The sequence below is a fragment of the Halichoerus grypus genome, chromosome 4, assembly GCF_964656455.1.
Source record: "Halichoerus grypus chromosome 4, mHalGry1.hap1.1, whole genome shotgun sequence".
Classification (NCBI taxonomy): Eukaryota; Metazoa; Chordata; class Mammalia; order Carnivora; family Phocidae; genus Halichoerus; species Halichoerus grypus.
The window spans coordinates 133522338-133543850 of record NC_135715.1 but is presented as its reverse complement, the minus strand read 5'-3'; the positions used below and the strand labels follow the sequence as shown (position 1 = coordinate 133543850).

At 40.7% G+C, this 21513-nt stretch overlaps 1 protein-coding gene across 1 annotated transcript in view; it reads right to left on the bottom strand.

The window, feature by feature from the left end:
• Nucleotides 1-21513, bottom strand: part of MYO3B (myosin IIIB) — a 394785-nt gene that overhangs the window by 4890 nt on the left and 368382 nt on the right. The window contains exon 32 of the mRNA XM_078070027.1: nt 279-385. Coding sequence (XP_077926153.1) covers nt 279-385 — 107 coding nt within the window. The remainder of the gene's footprint in view (nt 1-278; nt 386-21513) is intronic.

The window sequence follows — 21513 nt, the reverse complement described above, 5'->3', positions numbered from 1 at the left end:
TAATATCAGAAGTCACAGCATAATTTTTTTGATCAAAGGGCTCAAGTGAGCCTGATGAAGCATGCATCTTGCTCGTCTTTGATAAACCACATCAATTATTCACCGTGAAGGCAGACATCCTGACATGAAAGCAACAGATAAAGAGCCTAAGCACATGTTCGAGAAGAGAGCATAAGAGAGTGGGGGTGGGGCTGGAGGGGCTGGAACAGGTATTAATAACAGAATTATTAACTGGAAACAAAGCCAGTGAAACAGCTTTATGGCCACTTTGAACTCACATTTAACTGGTTATAGTACATGGTGTCCTCAGGGCTACTCAGCATTTTGGGCTGCTGACATCTTCGGCGAGGTGTTCGCGGCTTCTGTATAAGACCATTTTCTGAAACTGCAACAAGACAGCAAAACTTTACTGTAAGCCATCTGAGGTGTTGTGGAAATCAGGTAAAAAACTGCTCTTCACATAAATGCACTAAGTGGAAACCGTGTCCCATTTTAACGGGTATGTTGGAGCTCTGCTAATATTGGCAGAAATGTCATCCTAAAACACAAATACACACATAGGAATTGCTAAGTGTAAACAAGGGCCGCTAGAACTTTGCTTTGTTGCTCTTATCCAAATCAGCTGTCAAGAGTGACAGAAAACAAATTGGTTCGTCCATGCTGGCGAAGTAGAGGTTGGTGGTCAGCCTTTGTAGAGTGCGGAGTAGTAGCTTAGTGGGATAACTCAGGACAACGAAGGCTATCTGGGATAGTTTACACCACATCCTACAGTGAGGGTTCAAAGACATCTGGAGCACACACACTCTTGGGTAGATGAGAAGCAAACCTTTTGGTGGGATACATTTCGGAGGGAAAATGGCTTGAACTAGTATTTACTGAAATGCTTTGAACAGTACCATTGATCCATGCAATCTCTGGAGATAGTGTAAAGGAGAAGGGGAAAAGATAATTGCATGATTTCACAAAGCAGCCTCTCCGTGTTAGCCCTGATTTCAGAACCTTGGACCAAGAGTGAACTGGAGATTAAGAAACCACGTGTCCAATGAAGTCATGATTTATTTCCCTTCTAAGCAGATGACTTTCGTGGAATCTGCTGTCCTTTTGGCACTATATCTGAATCAGGATTTAGCAGTTCTAACTTCTTGCCAACATACACACACACACACCCCAGAGCTGCCACAGAATATTGTTCATGAATGTCACAGTCCAGAGAAGAGATATCACTTTCCTCCACTGAGTATATAGCATATTCATAAAACAGAGTTGGAGATTTGTACTTGGAATCATAACTTGACTTCACTAGAGGTTCCTACTATTTAGGGAAATCCTCGGGGAATTTTCTAAATGAAGAATAACTCAGCAAGGGCCATTATGAATAGCAAATTATCAGTTTCCTAAGTATGAAGTTTTGCATCTTCACTTGAACTGGAAATATCTATGTTAAACAAGACTATTAGAACTATATAGGACTTTAGGAACCATTTATTCTAAATACCCATTTTTTTTTTGAAAAGAAAACTGAGGCCCACAAATGTTGAACGACTCATCCCAGATGAAGTGGCAGAGTGAGGATGCAACCCTAGATTCTTACCTCCTGTTCTAGAAGTGTTCTTTTTAAAACTACAGCATATTGTCTTTCTTAACAAGAAACTGTTTTTGTAAGCTAAGGTCTAAGTAAAAGCAAGCTCTGTGAAAACATACAAATAATTAGCACAGCACAATGAAGTTGCTTGCAGAGGGCTCCAGTAGCCTTTAAAGATATCCCTGTCCACATCTTCAGGAAGTCTGTGCAGAGGGCAGGACTCCAGCTCTCGAGATGGCATTGTCTTCAGACTACAACGAATCCAGAATGGAAATGGGTTCTTTCTGAGAGTTCCAACATACCTCCTGCTTGCTTTGTGAAGTCCATATGCTATGATATGGTAGGACACAAGGTGCCTTGTGTCATCTCCTCTGATTTACAGATTAATGAACAGAAGTGCCTGGAGTTAAGGTTGCTGGTGTGAACACACACTGGAGATCTGACATCTATTCTCCCTTAGACTTCCTAATATTATGGGAATTCCAACGCTGGAAACTCAAAAGGCTGATCTTAAATAGTTTCTGAGTTCAGCTGGAGTTCAGCCCAGTTCAGCTGGACTTCACGTAGTGTTTACATTTGATCAGAAGCTTTTATTTATGTTCTCAACTGGGTATGCTTAATATAAGATGTGGTTTTCAACTTTTGCTCTCGATGAACTTGCTGTTCCATGGGTGGGTGTTCTTTTCCTGATTCTTAGAAGGAATTAAGTTATTGGGTAGAATTTTCTCAATTTTAACATTTCTCCCACAAATTAAAAAAAAACTCTTGGCATCTGATGGTATCTGTACTATACTAGAATCTAGTGTAAGTTGGTGTCTGATTTAGCATCAAGTTTTAATTTTCATTATTTAACTTAAATATCTCCATGTTTCATGATGTTTTGCAAAAGGCCATAACTTCCAGGTGTTTTGCCAAGTCTGAGTATCACTGATATGTGATCAATAATAAGTAACCAAATAAATATTTGAGAAATGAATCATTATTTAATAAATGCTGTTGGAACAATTTGATAGTAATAATTATGCAAAAACTATGACCTGAATATAGACCTTATAAAATTTATCCTATATGTAAGGTACTTTCCTGGATATTGTGGGGGAAAACAAAGAAAAATAAGACAAGGTCCCTGTCTTCAGTCTAATAGAGGGCACAGGGTCTTAAGAGGTTAAGTGACTTGTCATAAGTTAGTGTTGCTGGACTCAAGTTAGTTTTAAAAAAAAATTCTAAATTGTTTACTTTTCTCAATATGCTTTTTGATTCTCACAGGCCACAATAAATTCCAGATGTGTTATATAGTTAAACATTTTAAATATTCCTATAAAAACCTTAAAGGGGAATGAAATGGATTATCTTAACTATGGAAAAAGATATAAGTGACAAGGATGGGCTCAATTATAATACAAACAATAAAGTAAAATATTCTATATGATGGACAGTAACAAAACTAAGATGAAAGGAAGTGCATCAGAAAGATAAAAACAAATTTAAAAATATATACACACAAAAGTCTACCATCCATAATGTGGAAAGACTGAGACAAGAGAAAGATGGAGACACATTCATACATGCTGAAATACAATTAATGAAATGAGATACTGAAAAATGCTTAGCCATCCTCACAAAGAGCTTCAACTAAAACAACTACTACTGCTTTTCTATTAATTAGGATAAATTAAAGATCAAAAGACAATGTGGGAGTGGACCCACATACACAAAGGAGTCCATAGGCTCCACCTCGCCTGAAGTGTAACTTGACAATAAATAACAAAAGCTAAGCAAACTTGTTCCAAGAAACATGTCCCAGTGAAGGAAACCAGAGGAGAGAAAAAGACAATTTATATGAAGATGGATTATGATAACAATTTTGTAGTGGAAAAAAGCTAGAAACATGACAAATATTTAATAATTGGGGAGAAGTTAACTCTGAGATATGAACACGATATCATCCTATGAAGGCACCAACAAAGACAAATTTAAGGTATGCTGTCGATAGATGAAAATTCAAAATTCAGAAAAAGAAGAAAAAGACAAAACAGCATATAGCACATTGATTAAATCTAAATAGGTGTGCACATTGAGAATTTATCATGAATTTTTTTCCTTTAAAATTTAAAAGAAATCAATGAGGCATGCAGGGCAAAATTATTCTTTCTTTTGGTAGATAAAGAAAGCATAGCTAAGAAAGCTAAATCTCAAAGTGGCAGAGTGGAAGCTGGAACCCATCTTTGGCTTCTGAGCCAATAGTTTGCATCTAAGAGCTAAAAAACAATAGGGTTATCTGGCGATTACCTAGTTCATTTGACTAGTTTATACAGACAAAATGGGCAATTCAAGTTTGAAGATAAATATTAGTATAGGAGTCATTTGAAGACAATGATGTTCAGATTCTGAAACTGGCCTATTTCTAGTTCACATAAATGTTTATAAGCCACGCCAATGCTCCAGTTTGTAATCCTCTGGGGACCACCTCCTCGTAACACTTTTTGAAAGTATATTATGTCATGGGCGCCTGGGTGGCTCAGTTGGTTAAGCGACTGCCTTCGGCTCAGGTCATGATCCTGGAGTCCCAGGATCGAGTCCCACATCGGGCTCCCTGCTCAGCAGGGGGTCTGCTTCTCCCTCTGCCCTCTTCCCTCTCGTGCTCTCTGTCTCTCATTCTTTCTCTCTCAAATAAATAAATAAAATCTTAAAAAAAAAAAAAGAAAGTATATTAGTCATGGATACCATTTAACATAGGTCTCTTTCCCTTTCAAGAATCACTGCACCTTCTTCTCCCCTTGTGCCTTCTGATTTCATATTTGAGATCTGAACACATCACTTTCTTCGGAGTTTTGTCCCAGAACCTTAAAATAAACTAGAGATAAATCTGTTGCAAAATGTGGGGCGCCTGGGTGGCTCAGTCGTTAAGCATCTGCCTTCGGCTCAGGTCATGATCCCAGAGTCCTGGGATCGAGCCCCACATCGGGCTCCCTGCTCCGCGGGAAGCCTGCTTCTCCCTCTCCCACTCCCCCTGCTTGTGTTCCCTCTCTCGCTGTGTCTGTCAAATAAATAAATAAAATCTTTAAAAAAAAAATCTGTTGCAAAACGGAAGACATGTAAATGGCATCTCAGTGGGCAGCAGCAGGACAGGCATACTCTTGGCTCCCCAACCCCAAATCATCACCCTGTGCGGGTGCACAACTGGCTAAGCCCTTGGTGAGAAACAAACAGCTGAATTCAGTTGCTGGCTTCGTTACACAACTTCAAACAACTGGTTTGGAAATTTCATATTTCAATTCTCTTTATTGAACATGCAGGTAGATCCATGCTAGAATTGCCAGATCAAATACGTAACACCCAATTAAATTTGAATTTCAGATAAACAACCAATACTTTTTTTAATCTAATAAAATCCTGTGCAATATTCAGGACATACTTGTATTAAAAAATGATCGGTTGTTCATTTGAAATTCAAATCTAGCTGGGTGTTCTGTATTTATTTGTTGTTTTTATATCGGGCAACCCTAATTCAAGCACCATTTCAAGTTACAAACAAGGCCTTTTGTTTCCTCCTAGGGTCTCAGAGATGAAGTAGGAAACTATTTCCTCAGTCTGATTGACTTACTGAATTATAGCTATTTTGGCTACAGATGCTCTTCCTCTATACTGTCCCCTAACACTTAGGGTTTCATTTTTTATCACCCATTACAGATGTGCCATTCTGATCCATTTCCTAGCAGGATCGTAATGAGGAAAGGACAATGGCAAGGGAGGGCAGGATGGGGCATATGGCCCAAATATTCCCCTGCTTAGTGGGGCAGTATGGATTCTGGGCCCCTGAGGAATGGACAGGCAGTGGGAAGGGTTCCTGGGAGGAAAGGGAGAGAGCACACTGAGAGAACCATAGTCCTATGCACTCTCCCTGTGGGCCCTCAGCAGGCAGGAATAAGACTGCTGATCTGATTGCCATTTTGTGGATGAGGCATTCCCAGGGTCACTTGCCAAGTAAAACATCCCCCTGAAGCAAACAGTGTTCAGTGTTCTAGATTTACAGATGGCCAATCCCCATATGGGGTTACTAGATATATCTCTGGGACATGAAACCGAATTAGAGTTATGCAATTAACTTACAGAGCTCTGTCAACTCTGTGTATAAAGGGAGGTACATAATTTCTATGACCAAAATTCTCAGAGCAGATGGGGGTGACAGTAGCCTAGCTGTCAGCTGGATAATCTTTCTCCTCAGTGATGGCTGACCACGCTGTGTAGTACTCCAGTGGACACTTAACGAACTAGCCTTCAATGAGATGACTTGTCTTTTCTGGCTCTATGTCTCTTCCACTTACCATTTCATTTTTACTATCAAATCTTGTTTTACAAAGTAGCTTTTTCTTCATTTCATCTCATTTTTGGGAAGGACAACTAACCCCAAAGAGATAAGAGAGGCATAGGGAGATTAAGAGATCACACAGCAAGTTAGAAGCAAAGGAGAATTCGGGTTTCCAAATGTCCCAAAGGTCATTTTCTTTACATTACACCAGTTGTTCAGTTTTAGAAATACTGGTGCCCAGATCAGGACTAAGGCATTGACATTAAAACAACAACAACAACTCCTTGGATGGTTCTAATGTATAGCTAGGGTGAGAGCCGCTATACTAGACCATATTCAATCTTTCCTTACCAATAAGAACCACACTGGCAGAGTCTGCAAGAATCTGCACTACCTTAAAAATGCTGTCTATGGAAGAATCTTCTTGATGTGTTGTAAACCACCTGATGCTGATATACCTTGAGGAACAGGCTATTTTGGGGATGCTCAGAGTCTTGACAGGGAATAGGAGGGAAGATATTATGCCTTTAGGAGTTCAGATTTTCAAATTTAAGTCATGGCATGGAGGATGATAAATCTCTGGGGTTTGGCCCCTTCCTTTTATAGCTAAGGGGTCTGAGCCCAGGAGCATGGGCCCCTCTGCCGGTCTCCCTTCAGAGCCAGGGCTAGAACTCAGGTCTTTTGATTCAAAATCTCAAAGCCTAGGCCACGGCCTTTACTATGATGCTTGTTCTGTTACTGAGACATTCTTATAAGTTTTCACCTCGCCCTAACTTCAGGAGGGACTAAGGAATTCGGTGGGCTTTTGTAAAACACACACACAACCAGAAAGAGAGATTTTCTCCTGGGGTGCATGTAATTCAGATCTTCCTTTCTAAGATGAAAGGAAAGCTACAAATTTTCCCAGTTGCCATGTTATGTCATGAACAATCTTCTTCAAAATTGCAAAATTGCTACAAAGAAAACATCTCTGAGTTAAATTAGTGCCTGTGCAAGACAGTGGAGTTATAAATTGTCTACGTGGAATTTTCTCCTTACTAGTTAGGGAAGTGGTAATAACTTCCCCTAAAACTATTTTATAGCTCAGGGCTTGGCACACACTTAACAAATAATGAATGAATGCATGGTGACCATTCACTATTCTTGTTAAGATATGTGGCCCACTCTGTGGTTCTGTCAGTCAGGATATTATTGCCAAAGCTTCCAATAGGAGAAGGGCCTTTCTTATCCTGGGACACCCCTGGGGAAACTAGTCTACCAAGGAGGGAGATGAAGTCAGCCTCTTAAAAACAAAGTTGATTAGTATTTTTTTTCTTAATATCCTTTCAAGATTTTTCTAGGACTATGCATTCACTTTTCTTCTTTTCTTGAAGATTTTATTTATTTATTTGGGGGAGAGAGAGAGAGAGAGGGAGAGAGCACACATGAGCAAGGGGGATGGGCACAGGGAGAGAAAGCAGCAGACTCCTCACTGAGCTGGGAGTCCAAGGCTGGGCTTGATCCCAGGACCCTGAGATCATGACCCAAGCCGAAGGCAGACGCTTAACTGACTGAGCCACCCAGGGGCCCCTGCATTCACTTTTCTTAACAACAAACAATTCAGTCACTTGTTACTGTGTTCCCCCCTACTTAACAATGAAGTCGTATTTTCCATGATATTAACTTACTTGAAAAATAGTATATTTCTTTGAGACTTACATTTTTTTTAAAGACTCGATTTTTTAAGTAATTTCTACATCCAACATGGGGCTCAAACTTACAATCCTGAGATCAAGAGTTGCATGCTCTACCGACTGGGCCAGCCAGGCTCCCATAGAGTCACATTTTTAAAGTAATAAATGACCATGATGTTCAAATAAATTAAGCAATGAAAAGTTCATCTTTTTTCCCACTCCGTGATCCCATCCCCAAAATAGAAGTAAATCCTGGAACAAGTTTCTTGTCTTCCAGATTGGTCTAAATGGCATCATTTCTAATGGTTGTATGGTATTTCATTTAATGGATGATGCATGATTAACTTATATAATTTCCTATATTCGGCATGAAAGTTGTTTCCAATGTTTTTCTCTAAGTAGTGCTTTGAGGAACATCTCATAGTTTGATCTTTGATAATCACATTAGTTTCTTAAGATAAATTCCTAGAGGTTGAATAATTGGCTAAAAAATATACCTATTTTTAAAAGTTATGATTTATTGCCATTTTGATTCATCCCAATTGTCATCCAGAAAGTATGCAGCAAATATACTTCTACCACCTGAACCTGAGATTTATCCATTTCTGAAGGCTCTCACCAGCATGGGACAGTATCCTTAAGAAAAAGTCTAATAGGGCGCCTGGGTGGCTCAGTTGGTTAAGCGACTGCCTTCGGCTCAGGTCATGATCCTGGAGTCCCGGGATCGAGTCCCACATCAGGCTCCCTGCTCAGCAGGGAGTCTGCTTCTCCCTCTGACCCTCCCCCCTCTCATGCTCTCTCTATCCCATTCTCTCTCTCAAATAAATAAATAAAACCTTTAAAAAAAAAAAAAAAAAAGAAAAAGTCTAATAACTGAATAGGTGAAAAATGGCACACCATTTGTGTTTTGATTTGCATTTCATTGATTACTTGGGAGGACGAGTGTCTGTCTTTCCCCCTCCCCGTTTATTAGCCATTTGTGTTTCAGGATTCCTCATGAGCTGAAAGCAGCAGCTAAGTTCATAGGTCCTGGCTGGACCTAAACAGGATGGAATGAGCTTTGCCTGCCTGTTGTGTTGGGATGAGAGATGAGACTTCCCACTGGCTAACAGGTGTGGAGATGCCTCTTTCGAAAATTAGCATGTTGTAGGAAAGCATTTCTCAAACTTCTGTCATCATCCACCACTTAAAAATGTTTTTTGCTATATTCAAGACACCTGTACTATTCTTCATGTAGTATTTTTAAAATCAACTATTTTTTTACTTAAACACATTTTTAAAAAATGAATCTTTATTCACTGCTGTGCTAAATGGAAAGCCAGTGTCATTTGCCATAAATAGAAGTAAATCATAAAGTAAATGCAATGAAAACAAAACAGTACTATCACAACTGAACTAGATTCTGTTTCCCACAGAATGTTCTGGGCTTCTTTAAAAGGTTTGTTTAAAAAGAGAGGTGTGAGAGGAATTTAAGACATATTTATATAGCTATGATTTTCTTCTTAATATGAGAATTTAAACTGAGAACTGAAAAAGGAGTAACTTTCTTTTACATGATTCGGTGTTATTTAGGGTCACATCCACACACCATCTAAAATCAACTTGCAGACCACTAGAGGACCATGTCCCACACTTTGAGAAATATCAGTGTTGTGAAAGAAAAAAAACAAAAAACAAAAACAACCCAGCAGGTTTAGAAAAACTGGAGCACGAATCCCACCTCTAGCCCTACTTTTTAGAGGTCTGACCTTGGTGAGGATGATCACCCAATTAAGGTTGCGGTGAAGATGACAGATAATGTATGAAAAGAGAAAACCTGGCACCCGAGGCTGAGCAGGTGCTCATAAGGGGTTATCCTAACTCTGGTTTAATGGGAGTGGTTCTCTACCCTGGTTGCACAGTAGAATCCTCTGAAGAACATATAAAAAAATACAGATGCCTTAGCCTCACCCCTGGACCTCCTGATTCAGTTAGTCAGGGGTAGGGCTCTGGCATTACTGGCTTTTATTTATTTTATTTATTTATATTTTTAAAAAAACTTTTTTTTATTATGTTATGTTAGTCACCATACATTACATCATTAGTTTTTGATGTAGTGTTCCATGATTCATTGTTTGCGTATAACACCCAGTGCTCCATTCAGTACGTGCCCTCTTTAATACCCATCACTGGGCTAACCCATCCCCCCACCCCCGTTACTGGCTTTTAAACACAGCGTCCCACCCCTCCTCCCCCAATCCCCTTCTGGATGATTTTAACTTGTAGCCAGCTTTGGAAAAACCAAGTACTTAAACCTCTCCTAAAAGCTTAGATTGATTTTGCAGATTAGCTAGCCGCCATCTTACCAAGTTGGCACGGGGGTCAGAGAAGTTTCAGTTGGGCAGGAGAAATCGTGGGGAAGGGCAGCAGCTCCTAGCATTGTGAGGTATTTGCGCTGGAAGCCGCATCAGGGGACTCGAGCTCCAAGCAGACGCTAATTTCCCTGGACACTGGGAAAATCATTTTTCGTATTCCAAGAGAACAATTTTGCTGACCATGGAAACATTATTGATCTCTGGTTTCCAGAGGTATGATATTGCTCAGTGCTCTTTGACAGGTTTTGGTGTGAATAAATGACAAAGCTGAAAAGCCATTCTGACCTACTAAACTCTTTTTAAATCAAACAGAAATGTAGGGCAAAAGCTCTGGGGTGTCGGGAGGGTTGGAACTAGTAAAAAATGTTTAAAAGGCACAAGCTTAGAATCAGTAATACAGATTCAGCAATGGGTTGCTATTGGTTTCTTTCTTTTTGCTTTACTTTACACAGTATACTCAGAATGTTTGCATCATGTCCCATCTCTCGGCTTTCAGGAGTTTTTTAAACTGCTTATTCTGAGGTCTTGCAACGTTCCCTTCCAGCCAGGTGTCTTCCTGTGGGGATGACTGACTTCATCTGTACTGCCCCTGACAACGGCTGTTCCCTAACTTTGGCCCTGTTGGGGGGGAGGGGGGACAGGAATTAAGGCCAAAATAGCCACCCAATCTCTGCCCGGTGAAAAACAGCATGAATTCAGCTTTTTCAAAAACGTCAACATGAAAAAATCTAAGACCTGATCTGATGCTTAGCAGACCCACAATGCCATGCGGCAGGCTGGGAGATGTCATTTCTGGAGCTCCTAATGAGATGCAAATCACCTAGTGAACTACTCGGGAGCTGGGAAACAATGTCCTGGGTAAAAGCAGATAAAAATGGAACGAAAGAATGTCTTTGAAGATTGGAACGACATTTTAAATGCTTGAGGATATGGGACACCAGATAGTGCTGGTTTTAGTAAACTAATTGTGACTGGGTCTTTGATTCCTCGTGGCAGGGAATCCTGGGGCATTCATCCCCAGCTCTGCCTTGCTCTCTAAGTTGGGGACCTGGTTCTGGTTCTTGCTATTAATATGCAAAGGGCAGGTCACCTGTAGTGAAACCAACACTGGACTTGGGGTCAGCAGGCCTGGGCATAGTTCAATTTCTGGAACTTAGTGGCATGTGACCCACGTGAACTGCTTACTTTTCTGGCTGCCACGTTTTATCTGTAAAACAAGGGGTTGGACTGATAGAGTGATTTTTTCGACAAAGGGTGGTGGTGCAGCACATTGCACATATTCTTGCCTGGAGATTCAAAGCTGTTATCCCTGAAGTCATGCTCCTTCCCTGTGTGTGAATGTCTGTGCGTAGTGAGAGATGTGCCTGGTGAGAGTTTGTTGTGTGAAAGCAGGAAGAGAGAGAACCATTAGCCAAGAGACTCTTTAAAGTCCCTTCCAACTTTAAGATGCTATGATTGCAGAGTTCCAGCCACTCATTTTCAAAATGGACATAAATCCTATGGACCCTATTGGTCTTGTTGGAATTTGAGGAAGATCAAACTGCAATCAGGCTTCAGGATGGAAAGTTCTTGGTAACTATACCAGAACTTCATTGTAACATGATTCATTCCCTTAAAGAGCAATGCTGCACAAGGGGGTGCTCATCTAAACCTCTTTCTCGGTTATTTGGCTACTGATGGGCTAAAAGACCACATTTTAATCTCACCCAGCCTTCCCAGCTGTGAGTAAAAACTGCAAAGCACAGGTTAATACTCTACAGCTGTACAAACACCCACCCAGGTTCACAAATTCTAAAATATTTTTACATATAGAGAGCAATCATTAGTATGATGGACTTGGTTTGGGGGAGATTATATGCACAAATGATTGGCAACTCTGTGTGTGTGTGTGTGTGTGTGTGTGTGTGTGTGAAATTGTAAAGTGTGAATAATAGACCAAATGAAATCACAGGTATGATTTTTATTTGCATTAAACTAATGAGATGCAAAAGTGGAATCAATGCAGTATTAGTGGTGAAAAATTAGATTACTCTGGTTCTTTCAGTTTTAATCTCCAAAAGCCAATAAAATAGGAAGTATCTGGGGGAAAGAAAGTTAAAAAAAATAACTACATTTGGGTTATTGTCCTATTTTTGTGCTTCATGTTGGAAAAAATTTCCTTAGTACACTGTAAATTAAACTTGGTCCAACTATCTAGTACACCTTTAAGATTTATAAAAATAGTGAGACACAGAGGTCTCAGTTCTCTGCTCCGATTAAGAGTTTAGACTCCAGTTCTTCTGGGTCATACAGAACTACTGAACTTCTTTGCCTTGTTTTCTTATAATCTGAGATGAGCTTAATCTATTATGGAAACAATATACAGATTGATGGCCTCTCATACCCTCCCTTTCCCTTTATTCTCATGGGAGGTTATCGTGCCATGAGGAGGTCATGAGACCTGTGTGTCTCCACAGGACTCAGGATCTCTCAACAAATTAATGTCATCAACCTTTTTTTTCCCGTTTAAATCCCACTTCTCTGAGTCATTTGACTGGTAGAGCTATAAGCACATTCCAGCATGTCACAAAAAACAAGCCAAGCTTAACAAAGTAAATAATTATGGTGGTTATCAGCATATCTGAAACTGGGTATCTCCTGGGTTATACAGTGATTTAGGCCTTGACAAGGAAATGAATCACCACTTTTATTCAACTTCTTTGCAGTGACTTTGTATACTGACACATTCGAGCTGCTCTGACCACTAGGTCTGACCAGGCTAAACGACAGTTCAGTGCATTTAATTTTAGGTTTCCAAACTAACATATTTTAGGGAATCCATATGCAGTTCTCCACCCTTGGACCCTAAAGGAAACACTCTTTCAGGGACTCTGTTATCTTGGCTTAGTCAAATAAAATATTAACGATCAGAAACCTGGTAGCATTTATCTGACAATAAAGAAAATCATATTCACAGGAGCTCTCCACTGGAGTGATCTTGGACATCCGTGATGGCGCCGGGAAACGCGCCACTACCCCTGAAAGGGCGGGAGGTTCTGGCTGACTTGGCACCTTCTCAGTTCCAGCTCTCACTGCCTCTCACCCTGCATGAGATGGGGACCCAGCAGAGTGGGGTTAAATGGGTTGGGGAGCCAGTCCAGCTGGGGGTCATTAGCAATCAAGGACCAGCATTAAAAGGCAGCAGGAGACTAAGGGTCTCTGACAGGCTTGGCTCCATGCACCATCTGGAAAGAAAGAGGCTGTCGAAGCTGGATTAAAAAAAAAAAAGAAGAACTTCATGGAGACCACTTCTTGGAGATACAAACATGAACAGTGATGTTATTTTCAAAGTGGGTCCTTCATTTTTGAGAGTTGGGCCAGGTAGCCACATTTTCAGGTCAATCTCTGGCCATAATGATAATTCATTGGTGCCTGGGTTGGGACCAGCCCAGGAAACTCTGTCTAATGGTTTGATAATGGCTAGTAATCAGAACATCTATGTTGGATAATGAGGCAATGGGCATGTGTGAAGCCTGAAGTGTGGGGGCAGGGCTCATACCAAATAACACATTTAGATGTATTCTACACACTATAGTACAATCTGTGACTAAGAAGAGAAAACCAGACAGCTTTACCTAGGATGTGCCTGAATTGATCATTTAAGTTGCAATTTTTGACAAAATGAAAATTTAAAAACACGCTGGGACTCACTTTCTAAGGTCATTCTAAAATCACCTGTACAAAGAGGTGGCAGTCACAGATGTCGCATATTGCATATACCTGATCACTGACTTGGCTTACATTATTAAGTTGCCTCTCTCTTTTTTTCCTTTTAGATTTTTGGATGCCCCTCCTCCTTAACTATAAATACATAAGAAAGAAAATATGTTTAAAGTAAGAATTTTATTTCTTTTGATCACAGGTTGTTACACTTACGGAACAAAGAAAACTTATAATGTGATCCTTAAGATGTATTACAACACTAATTTAGAATGAGCTTCTATTCTCACTGTAAGAATCACTAATATAATATTATAGTTGAATTCATGAGAGGAATTTGCATTCCAGCTCATTATTGTGTGGTTCTAACATTAATCTTCAGAATACCTTTAGTTCTGATTACAAAGCAGCCAGTGCAAGGAAAAGGACTCAGGCTTGTATTTGTTTTTAGATGGTGAATGTACTTTCCTGATATTGTTAAGAATGAATAGTAGCTAAAATTATCCTCATGAAGCTTTTGGCAAGGTTCTAGATGCCTGGGCCTAGGGAAAAAGTAATGGGAAAGATCTAGGACACTGTACTCTCTCAGATGTAGGGTCCCGTGAAGTGGGGCTCAGAGGACACTGGCTGCTGATTCAGGTAGTAGACATGATTTAGAGAAGAAATCAAGGTGGTCACAGACCAGCAGAAATGCACAATTCTGAGAGTTGAACCTCAATCATTTTTTATTATCCTATCCTAAACTTTGGCTAAATTTACATCCATTATTGGCTAGCCTATCAGAGGTAGTGTTTTAACTAAGGCTCCAGTCACAAAGAACCGAGTTTAAAGAGACATACAAATCCCTAGTGAGAGAACATTGTGGGCATAAGGCATGGACAAATCCTGTTCTTAAGGGTCTGTAGTTGGGCTCATGCTAATTTTGACAGTTCTCCTGAAAGCTTTTAGTTTTCTTAGGTATATAAAGGTGACTATGTGAATGTGACTTTTAAATCACGGAAACCCAGTACTGATTAGAGTTATGGGTCTCTGGGAATGGATATGAGGGTTTTCTTTTAAATAGTTAGGTAAAAATATCCAAACTTGATGCCTACTGCCCAATCTCACACTACAACTTCATAGAAGATTTGCACACTGGTTTAGTACGGAAGATCACTAGTACTAACGTACTCAAGTTTACTCCCCTGAGAAGCAGAGAGTAGAACCCAGGATTCAATTGGCACTAAAGCCCATGTTCCTTTTGTTATGGTCTATTGCTCCCCTATACTTTCCTGGTGAGAGAGGTGAAAGGGTAAGGGGACCATGGCTCTTTCTTTGCCATTACCAGATTAATCTCCTCTGGCTGCCCTGAGGTGTGGCCCCTTGCCAACCGTGCCTGCCGCAAGTCTTGGTGCAGTGGGATGAGCCCCAATACCAGTTGTCATGCTATACCCAGAACCACGACTCCCTGCTAACCCCTGGCACCGCTGGTGAGGGTAAACATGTCTTTTTCTCCCTGAAGGTAAAATTTGTCCCTTATAGCTTATTCAATTTTACTCAGGGCCTATTCTGTGCCAGGCCCTGGGGATGTGGCAGTGAACAAAGATCTCTGCCCTTAAGGAAGTCACCAGTTGGTGGAAAGGGGGGGCGGGGAAGGGGGTTGTAAAGGGAGAAGCAGGCTCCCTGCCGAGCAAGGAGCCTGATGCGGGACTTGATCCCAAGACCCTGGGATCATGACCTGAGCCAAAGGCAGACGCTTAACCAACTGAGCCACCCAGGTGTCCCTGAACTACTCCTGATTCCATTTCTAATCTGTAGAATTCTCATAGGTCCCAATGTCCTTGACACTCCCATTTTGTGCAAATACAGTTCTGCTGCAATAAATGTTATCCCCAGAGCTGGTTGTTAGGGATTCCATTTTGCTAAATGACTCTGGCCCTTGTCCTTAAAAAAAGAAACAAACAAAAAAGCATAATCCTTTAAGACATATCACTGTTGATAGAACTTTCCCTTAAATAAGATTCCTCAAACATGGGTTAAATGTCTATGTGATGTTATGTATGTAATTTTGAGGCAGAATGTTTTTAATCAGCCAAATCTCTGTTTCATAAGGATCTAGGTGGTGCCTCATCTAGTTGCCAACAGGGCTGACCTGCTAATTCTCTCCATTCCAGAACAGGGTTGTTTGTAGTCCTGATGAATTTGCCATGCTGTTAGCTGGGGTTAATCTGCGAGTCTTACATGAAGGTTAGTAAAGTACAAGCTATGCTTATCCTCCTCCTAAAAGGCAAATAGACTCAGTGACTCTTTCTGACCTCCCAGATCTGCAACAACTTGCTTCAGAGACTTCAGTCTCTTTTCTGTGATAATACAGCTTTGAAGGGTATATTTCCACCTCTGTATCCTTGTACTGAGAATTATATAAACTAGCTTCACAATATAGAAATTGCTCAATAATTAGAGCAGGCATCTTACATCAAAATATGCAATTCAGATTTTATCTACTACCCAAATGCAAAATTCTCAAGAGTGCTGAGTTATGAGATTATTCAAACATAGAAATTAGCATTTTAAAAGTTTTCAACTGATAGAAAAGTACTGTACTCCGCTACTTTTTCCTGTGCATAAGAAAATTACTGACCACGTGATAGAGGGCAATAACTTTGTCAAGAGAAGTCAGACTTGCTATAAAGTCATAGAGATCTCTGCCTTGGTCTCCCCTTCCAAAAAGCTACATTTAGCAACTGAGCATGATGAATATAATGGAAATAAAACTCTCCAGGTGGACATTGTTTTGCTCCCTGATTTGGTTTGAGAGCTTCCTCTTTACTGTGGGGAACATATTTGAGGTATCTGCATGTGGCTGATCTCCCCTCCTCTCCTTCTTCCCTAAGTTCAGGTTGAACCTGTAGCCCAGGCCTGGCCCAGCAGAGTTCCCCTTTCCCGTCCACAGCGATCCATTCAGGGGTGGGTGCGCAAGCCAGGCAGGGCTGAAGTTCCTGTAGGAGACCTGAGATAGGGCACTGGAAGAGAGAGTGCCTTTGTCCTTTGGGATCTTGAGACAGGATCAGGGCTGTCAGTGGTCATTTTACCAACACTGAAAAATGTTGCCCAAAAGGGATAAACAGCACTTTAGAGAGGGAGAGGGAGAGACAGTAGAGAGGGAGGGAGAGAGGGAGAGGCCTAATGACATTGTTTGAATCCTAATAAATTACATTTTGGACTAAGCTAGTTTGGGATGGGTTTTTGGTTCTCATATCTAAATGAGTCCTTCCATAGTTTTTACAAATGAGTAACTTACATAGTATTGTCCTTCCTGATAATCATTAGCTTTGACACTCCACACCTGCAGCCATTGAGGAGCACACTGGGGGCCTTTGCCTTAGCCTCTCAGACAGGTCTAGTGTATCAGGGATTCGGTCATTAGGTCCTTTTGAGCCACTAAAAATTAATACATGGATGTCCCTGAAGGGACACCCGCTTGTATGGTGTGTGTGTTTGTGTATAGCATTTCATACTTTAATATTAGCTAGAGGTAAAACAAGCTAAGCATGCCAGCGTAATTTGTGAGACATCCATTTCTTATTAATGAAGTAAACAGAGGCATTTATGAGGAAGCATGAGCAAGGAACTTAGCAAGCACGTGGGCGATTTCCCACCTACATCAGACGAAACATGAAAGAGCAACTCTTAATTACAACCAAATATTAGCTCTGGCTCCTGGGAACTCATCATCCCATCTCAAGGTCTATATTTATGAAAATTTAAGCAATGTCTTAAAACATGTTAATTTGTTCTTTGTTTATTTCTTTCCCTGACAGATTAATTTATTCCAAGGGACTTTGGTTCTCAAGCGCTAATATATTGATCGGGCCCATGTACGACATAGCTAATAGCCTGGGGAGGAGATTTTGGTGGAAAACAAAAGTCTTTCTTGTACTTTTCCTTAGGTAATTAACTTTTATTTGTGGGCCCTGGAATGCTTCCAGTTTTCTCCGGATTTGCATCTCTGACTTTCAGATCAATGGTTGATTTCATGAGAAAGAGGCTGGAAGCACTGAAAAAAAAATTACACTTTAGGCTTGAACGAACCAGTCAGAGCACACAGGCCAAAAGAAAAGTTATGAGTTTTTTTTTCCTGCTGGGTGATATCTTTCCAAGAGCTTTTACGTAAAGGACATTTAGACAGTCATAAGAATCTGAAGTATGAGAAATACTGTTTATCATTTATGGAAACTTCTCTCAGTGAGTTTTGGATCCTTTGGTCTTGTATAATCCCACTGGAAACTCAAAGCAATGCCCACAAAGTGCCAACCTTTTAATGTCTATTGCTTCATTCTCAGTTCTTTTATAGCTCACGAATTGTACTGAGAAGTCTGTGGAACTTACACACTATATGTATATGTATCTGTATCTTGCAGAAAGAGGAAGTACACAGCAAGTAAGAAATGAAATTAGCCCAGAACCTATATGTTCCCAAACAACCTAATGCTTTTAACTATCTGTATCATTAGACGAAGTGGACGAGAAAGTCTCCAGAAATGTACCTATTCTCAAAATTCAGGCAACTCATTAAACATTCTTAGATTTTGTCTATGGTAGTCTTTTTTTTTTTTAAGATTTTATTTATTAATTTAAGACATAGAGATACAGAGAGAGAGAGCATGAGCAGGGGGAGAGGCAGAGGGAGAGGGAGAAGCAGGCTCCCCGCTGAGCCAGGAGCCCGATGCAGGGCTCGATCCCAGGACCCTGGGATCATGACCTGAGCAGAAGGCAAACGCTTAACCATCTGAGCCACCCAGGCGCCCCTGTCTATGGTAGTCTTAAAGGTGTGCAAGTTTAAAGCAGTACATCAGGGGGCGCCTGGCTGGCTTGGTTGGTGGAGCATGTGACTCTTGATCTTGGGGTTGTGGATTCGAGCCCCACATTGGGTGTAGAGATTACTTAAAAATAAAATCTTAAAAAAACAATAAAGCAGCACATCAGAAGTCAATGACCCCTAATTATATTATTTCCCCTTCACAAACAAATCTTTCTTTTTTTAACAAAAATATTTATTTGACAGAGAGAGACATCAAAAGAGGGAACACAAGGAGAAGGAGTGGGAAAGGGAGAAGCAGGCTTCCCACTGAGCAAGGAGCCCGATGTGGGGCTCCATTCCAGGACCCTGGGATCATGACCTGAGCTGAAGGCAGATGCTTAATGACTGAGCCACCCAGGCACCCATAAACCAAATCTTTCTAATCAGCAAGCCAAGAAGAGAGATTTCTATCACTCTTAGAATTCCTGATTTCTGGGGCTCCTGGGTGGCTCAGTCGTTAAGCGTCTGCCTTTGGCTCGGGTCATGATCCCAGGGTCCTGGGATTGAGCCCCACATCGGGCTCCCTCCTCCTCGAGGAGTCTGCTTCTTCCTCTCCCACTCCCCCTGCTTGTGTTCCCTCTCTCACTGTGTCTCTCTCTGTCAAATAAATAAATAAAATCTTAAAAAAAAAAAAGAAATCGCTCCACCAGCCTGGGTCCGGAAGTGAAGATGCCATCGAGCAGAGCTGCAGTTACAGCGGGGTAGTGCGAGCGAGGAATAAGCCCTTGTGGTTACAAGCCACTAAGACGTGTGTGTGTGGGGGTGTTTGTTTCTGCAGCATAATCTAAGCTATTCTGACCAAGAGCTTAAACTAAATATGTATACTTTATTTATTAGTTTGACCCTTATGACATTGCCGTTTGGTAATAAAAACATGATCTAATAGCAGCAATCTCATATGATTCAATTTGTTATAACAGAAAAATTGGAATATAAATTTCTACTCATGAATGCTTTTTCTTCCCAACTATAAGTACTTAGTAAGAGAAGAGCATATTTATTACTTTGATTCTTTTTATTGAAAAGATCATATCAGAGCTAGAAAAAGGGTTGCAAAAAATACACATTCCTAAATCCACAGCAATATCAATAATTAATCGAGAGATAGTCATCCATGTATCAGTTCCTAGGGATGCACTGGTGAGCAAACAGACCTGATTCTGCCTTCATAGAGATTTCATTCCTTCTAGTGATGGTGTTCAACTCTGAACAGGTAAGTTACTACAAATCATGATAAGTGCAAACAAAGAAACGTGTAGGTTGTTTTCAGTTGGAATTACATAGGAAAGAGGACTGAAGATAGGGTGGTGGGAGACAGCCCCTCAGAAAAGCACGGTTAAGTTGAGGCCTCATGAATGACAGAAGCCAGCCATGTGAAAAGAGGTAAAAGTGGGGGTTGGAGAGCATTCCAGGCTGAGGAACAGCGTATACAAACCCATATTCATGACCCTGAGGGAGATCAGATCTGACAAGTGGGGCTGGACTGTAGTGAGAAAAGGGATCATAATGTGTGATGAAGTTGGAAAAATGGGCTGTGGATAGGTCATGTAGGGCTTTGATGGCCATGGAGGGAATTTGAATTTTAAGTCAATGGGAAGCTACTGAAGGAGAACGGGAAGAAAAAAGACAGAGACAGTTTATTTCTTATCGAAGATCACAATCTTTGACAGGAGTCCCATACTAGTAGAGGCACAAGAATGGAAACAAGAAGACCACTGAGGAGGCTACGGTGGGTCAGAGGCAATGCTTGTCTGGACCAGGTTGTGCTGAAGAGGCAGAAAGGTAGACAAAATGAAGATATGTACAGGAAGTCATAACTTGCTGATGGATTGGATGTGTGTCATTAATAATGACTTCCAGACTTCTGGTGTGGGTCACTGGGTGGATGGTACACCATTTACTGAACTAGGGAACACCAAGGGAAGATTAAGGTTTCCGAGGCCATGAGGAAATCAAGAGTTCAGTTTTGGACATGTTAAGTGTGGGTTGCCTGAGAAACCATCTGAGTGGCAGTGTCGAGTGGGAAGCATGTCTGGAATCCAGAGAAACAATCTGGGCAGGACATATGAACTGGAGAGTCATCAACTCATCAATGGAATGTCAGGTTTGGGGAATAAATGTAGAGGGGAAGAAAAAAAGGTTCTCAGAGGCCTGAGGAACTCTAACATTTAGTAGGAAACAAAGAGCAGCCATGAGGTTAGGGGACAGCTCAGGGGTGAGTCTTCACAGGCACTGAGAAAAGAGAGTGGTTTACAAAGGGTGAGGTGGTCAGCTTTATCAAATGCTGCTGAGAGGTAGAGTAAGGAAAGGACAGAGAAGGTCCTCTGGATCTGGTGGCCTGCAGGTGTTTACTTACCCTGACAACTGTGTCAGGAGAGTGATGGGCCCAAGGGATTCTGTAGGGGAGGGAATACAGGCAATAGGTATAGTCAAAAATGTTTTAAAATTTGGCTAAGAAGAAGATAAGAAAGAAGGGTGAGGGAAGAGAGCCCAGAATTAACAATATTTAATAAAGAGATACTATAAAAAATCCTGGAGGTTGAGTTTACCTGGAAGCTACCAGATTGTTTTCCACTATCAGCAAAAATGTAGGCTTGAGAACTAGCTAACTAGTTATAATCTTGCACATCTGCTTTATGTGGCCTCTTTCTGCAATACCATGTTCTTCAAGTGTCATCTCCTCCTCCATTTTCTTTTCCTATATTTCTGGAAGGAGTGTGTTTGTGTCACTTTAATTAGTACAGCTTTTCTAACCTTGCTTGATCTTATTTTGCCTCTTAAGTTCTGAAAAATATGCCGTCATTGAAGAATGTTCTTCTATTTAAGTGGGTTTTATTTTTTTCCTAACTCCAAAAATGCTGACCTAGTTGGTTTCTGTATCTCTTGGTACAGTTCGCTTCCCTCTTAGCTTAAGTGTTGTTAAATGAGAGTAAAATTTCATTACAAATTTTAGTCTAAAGTGTTTAATTAATATTTTTAATAAAAAATTCACACACTTTAGGTACAGGAAAAAAAGTCAAATAGCACAAGATTGCAGAACGAAAAATAAGTCCTTT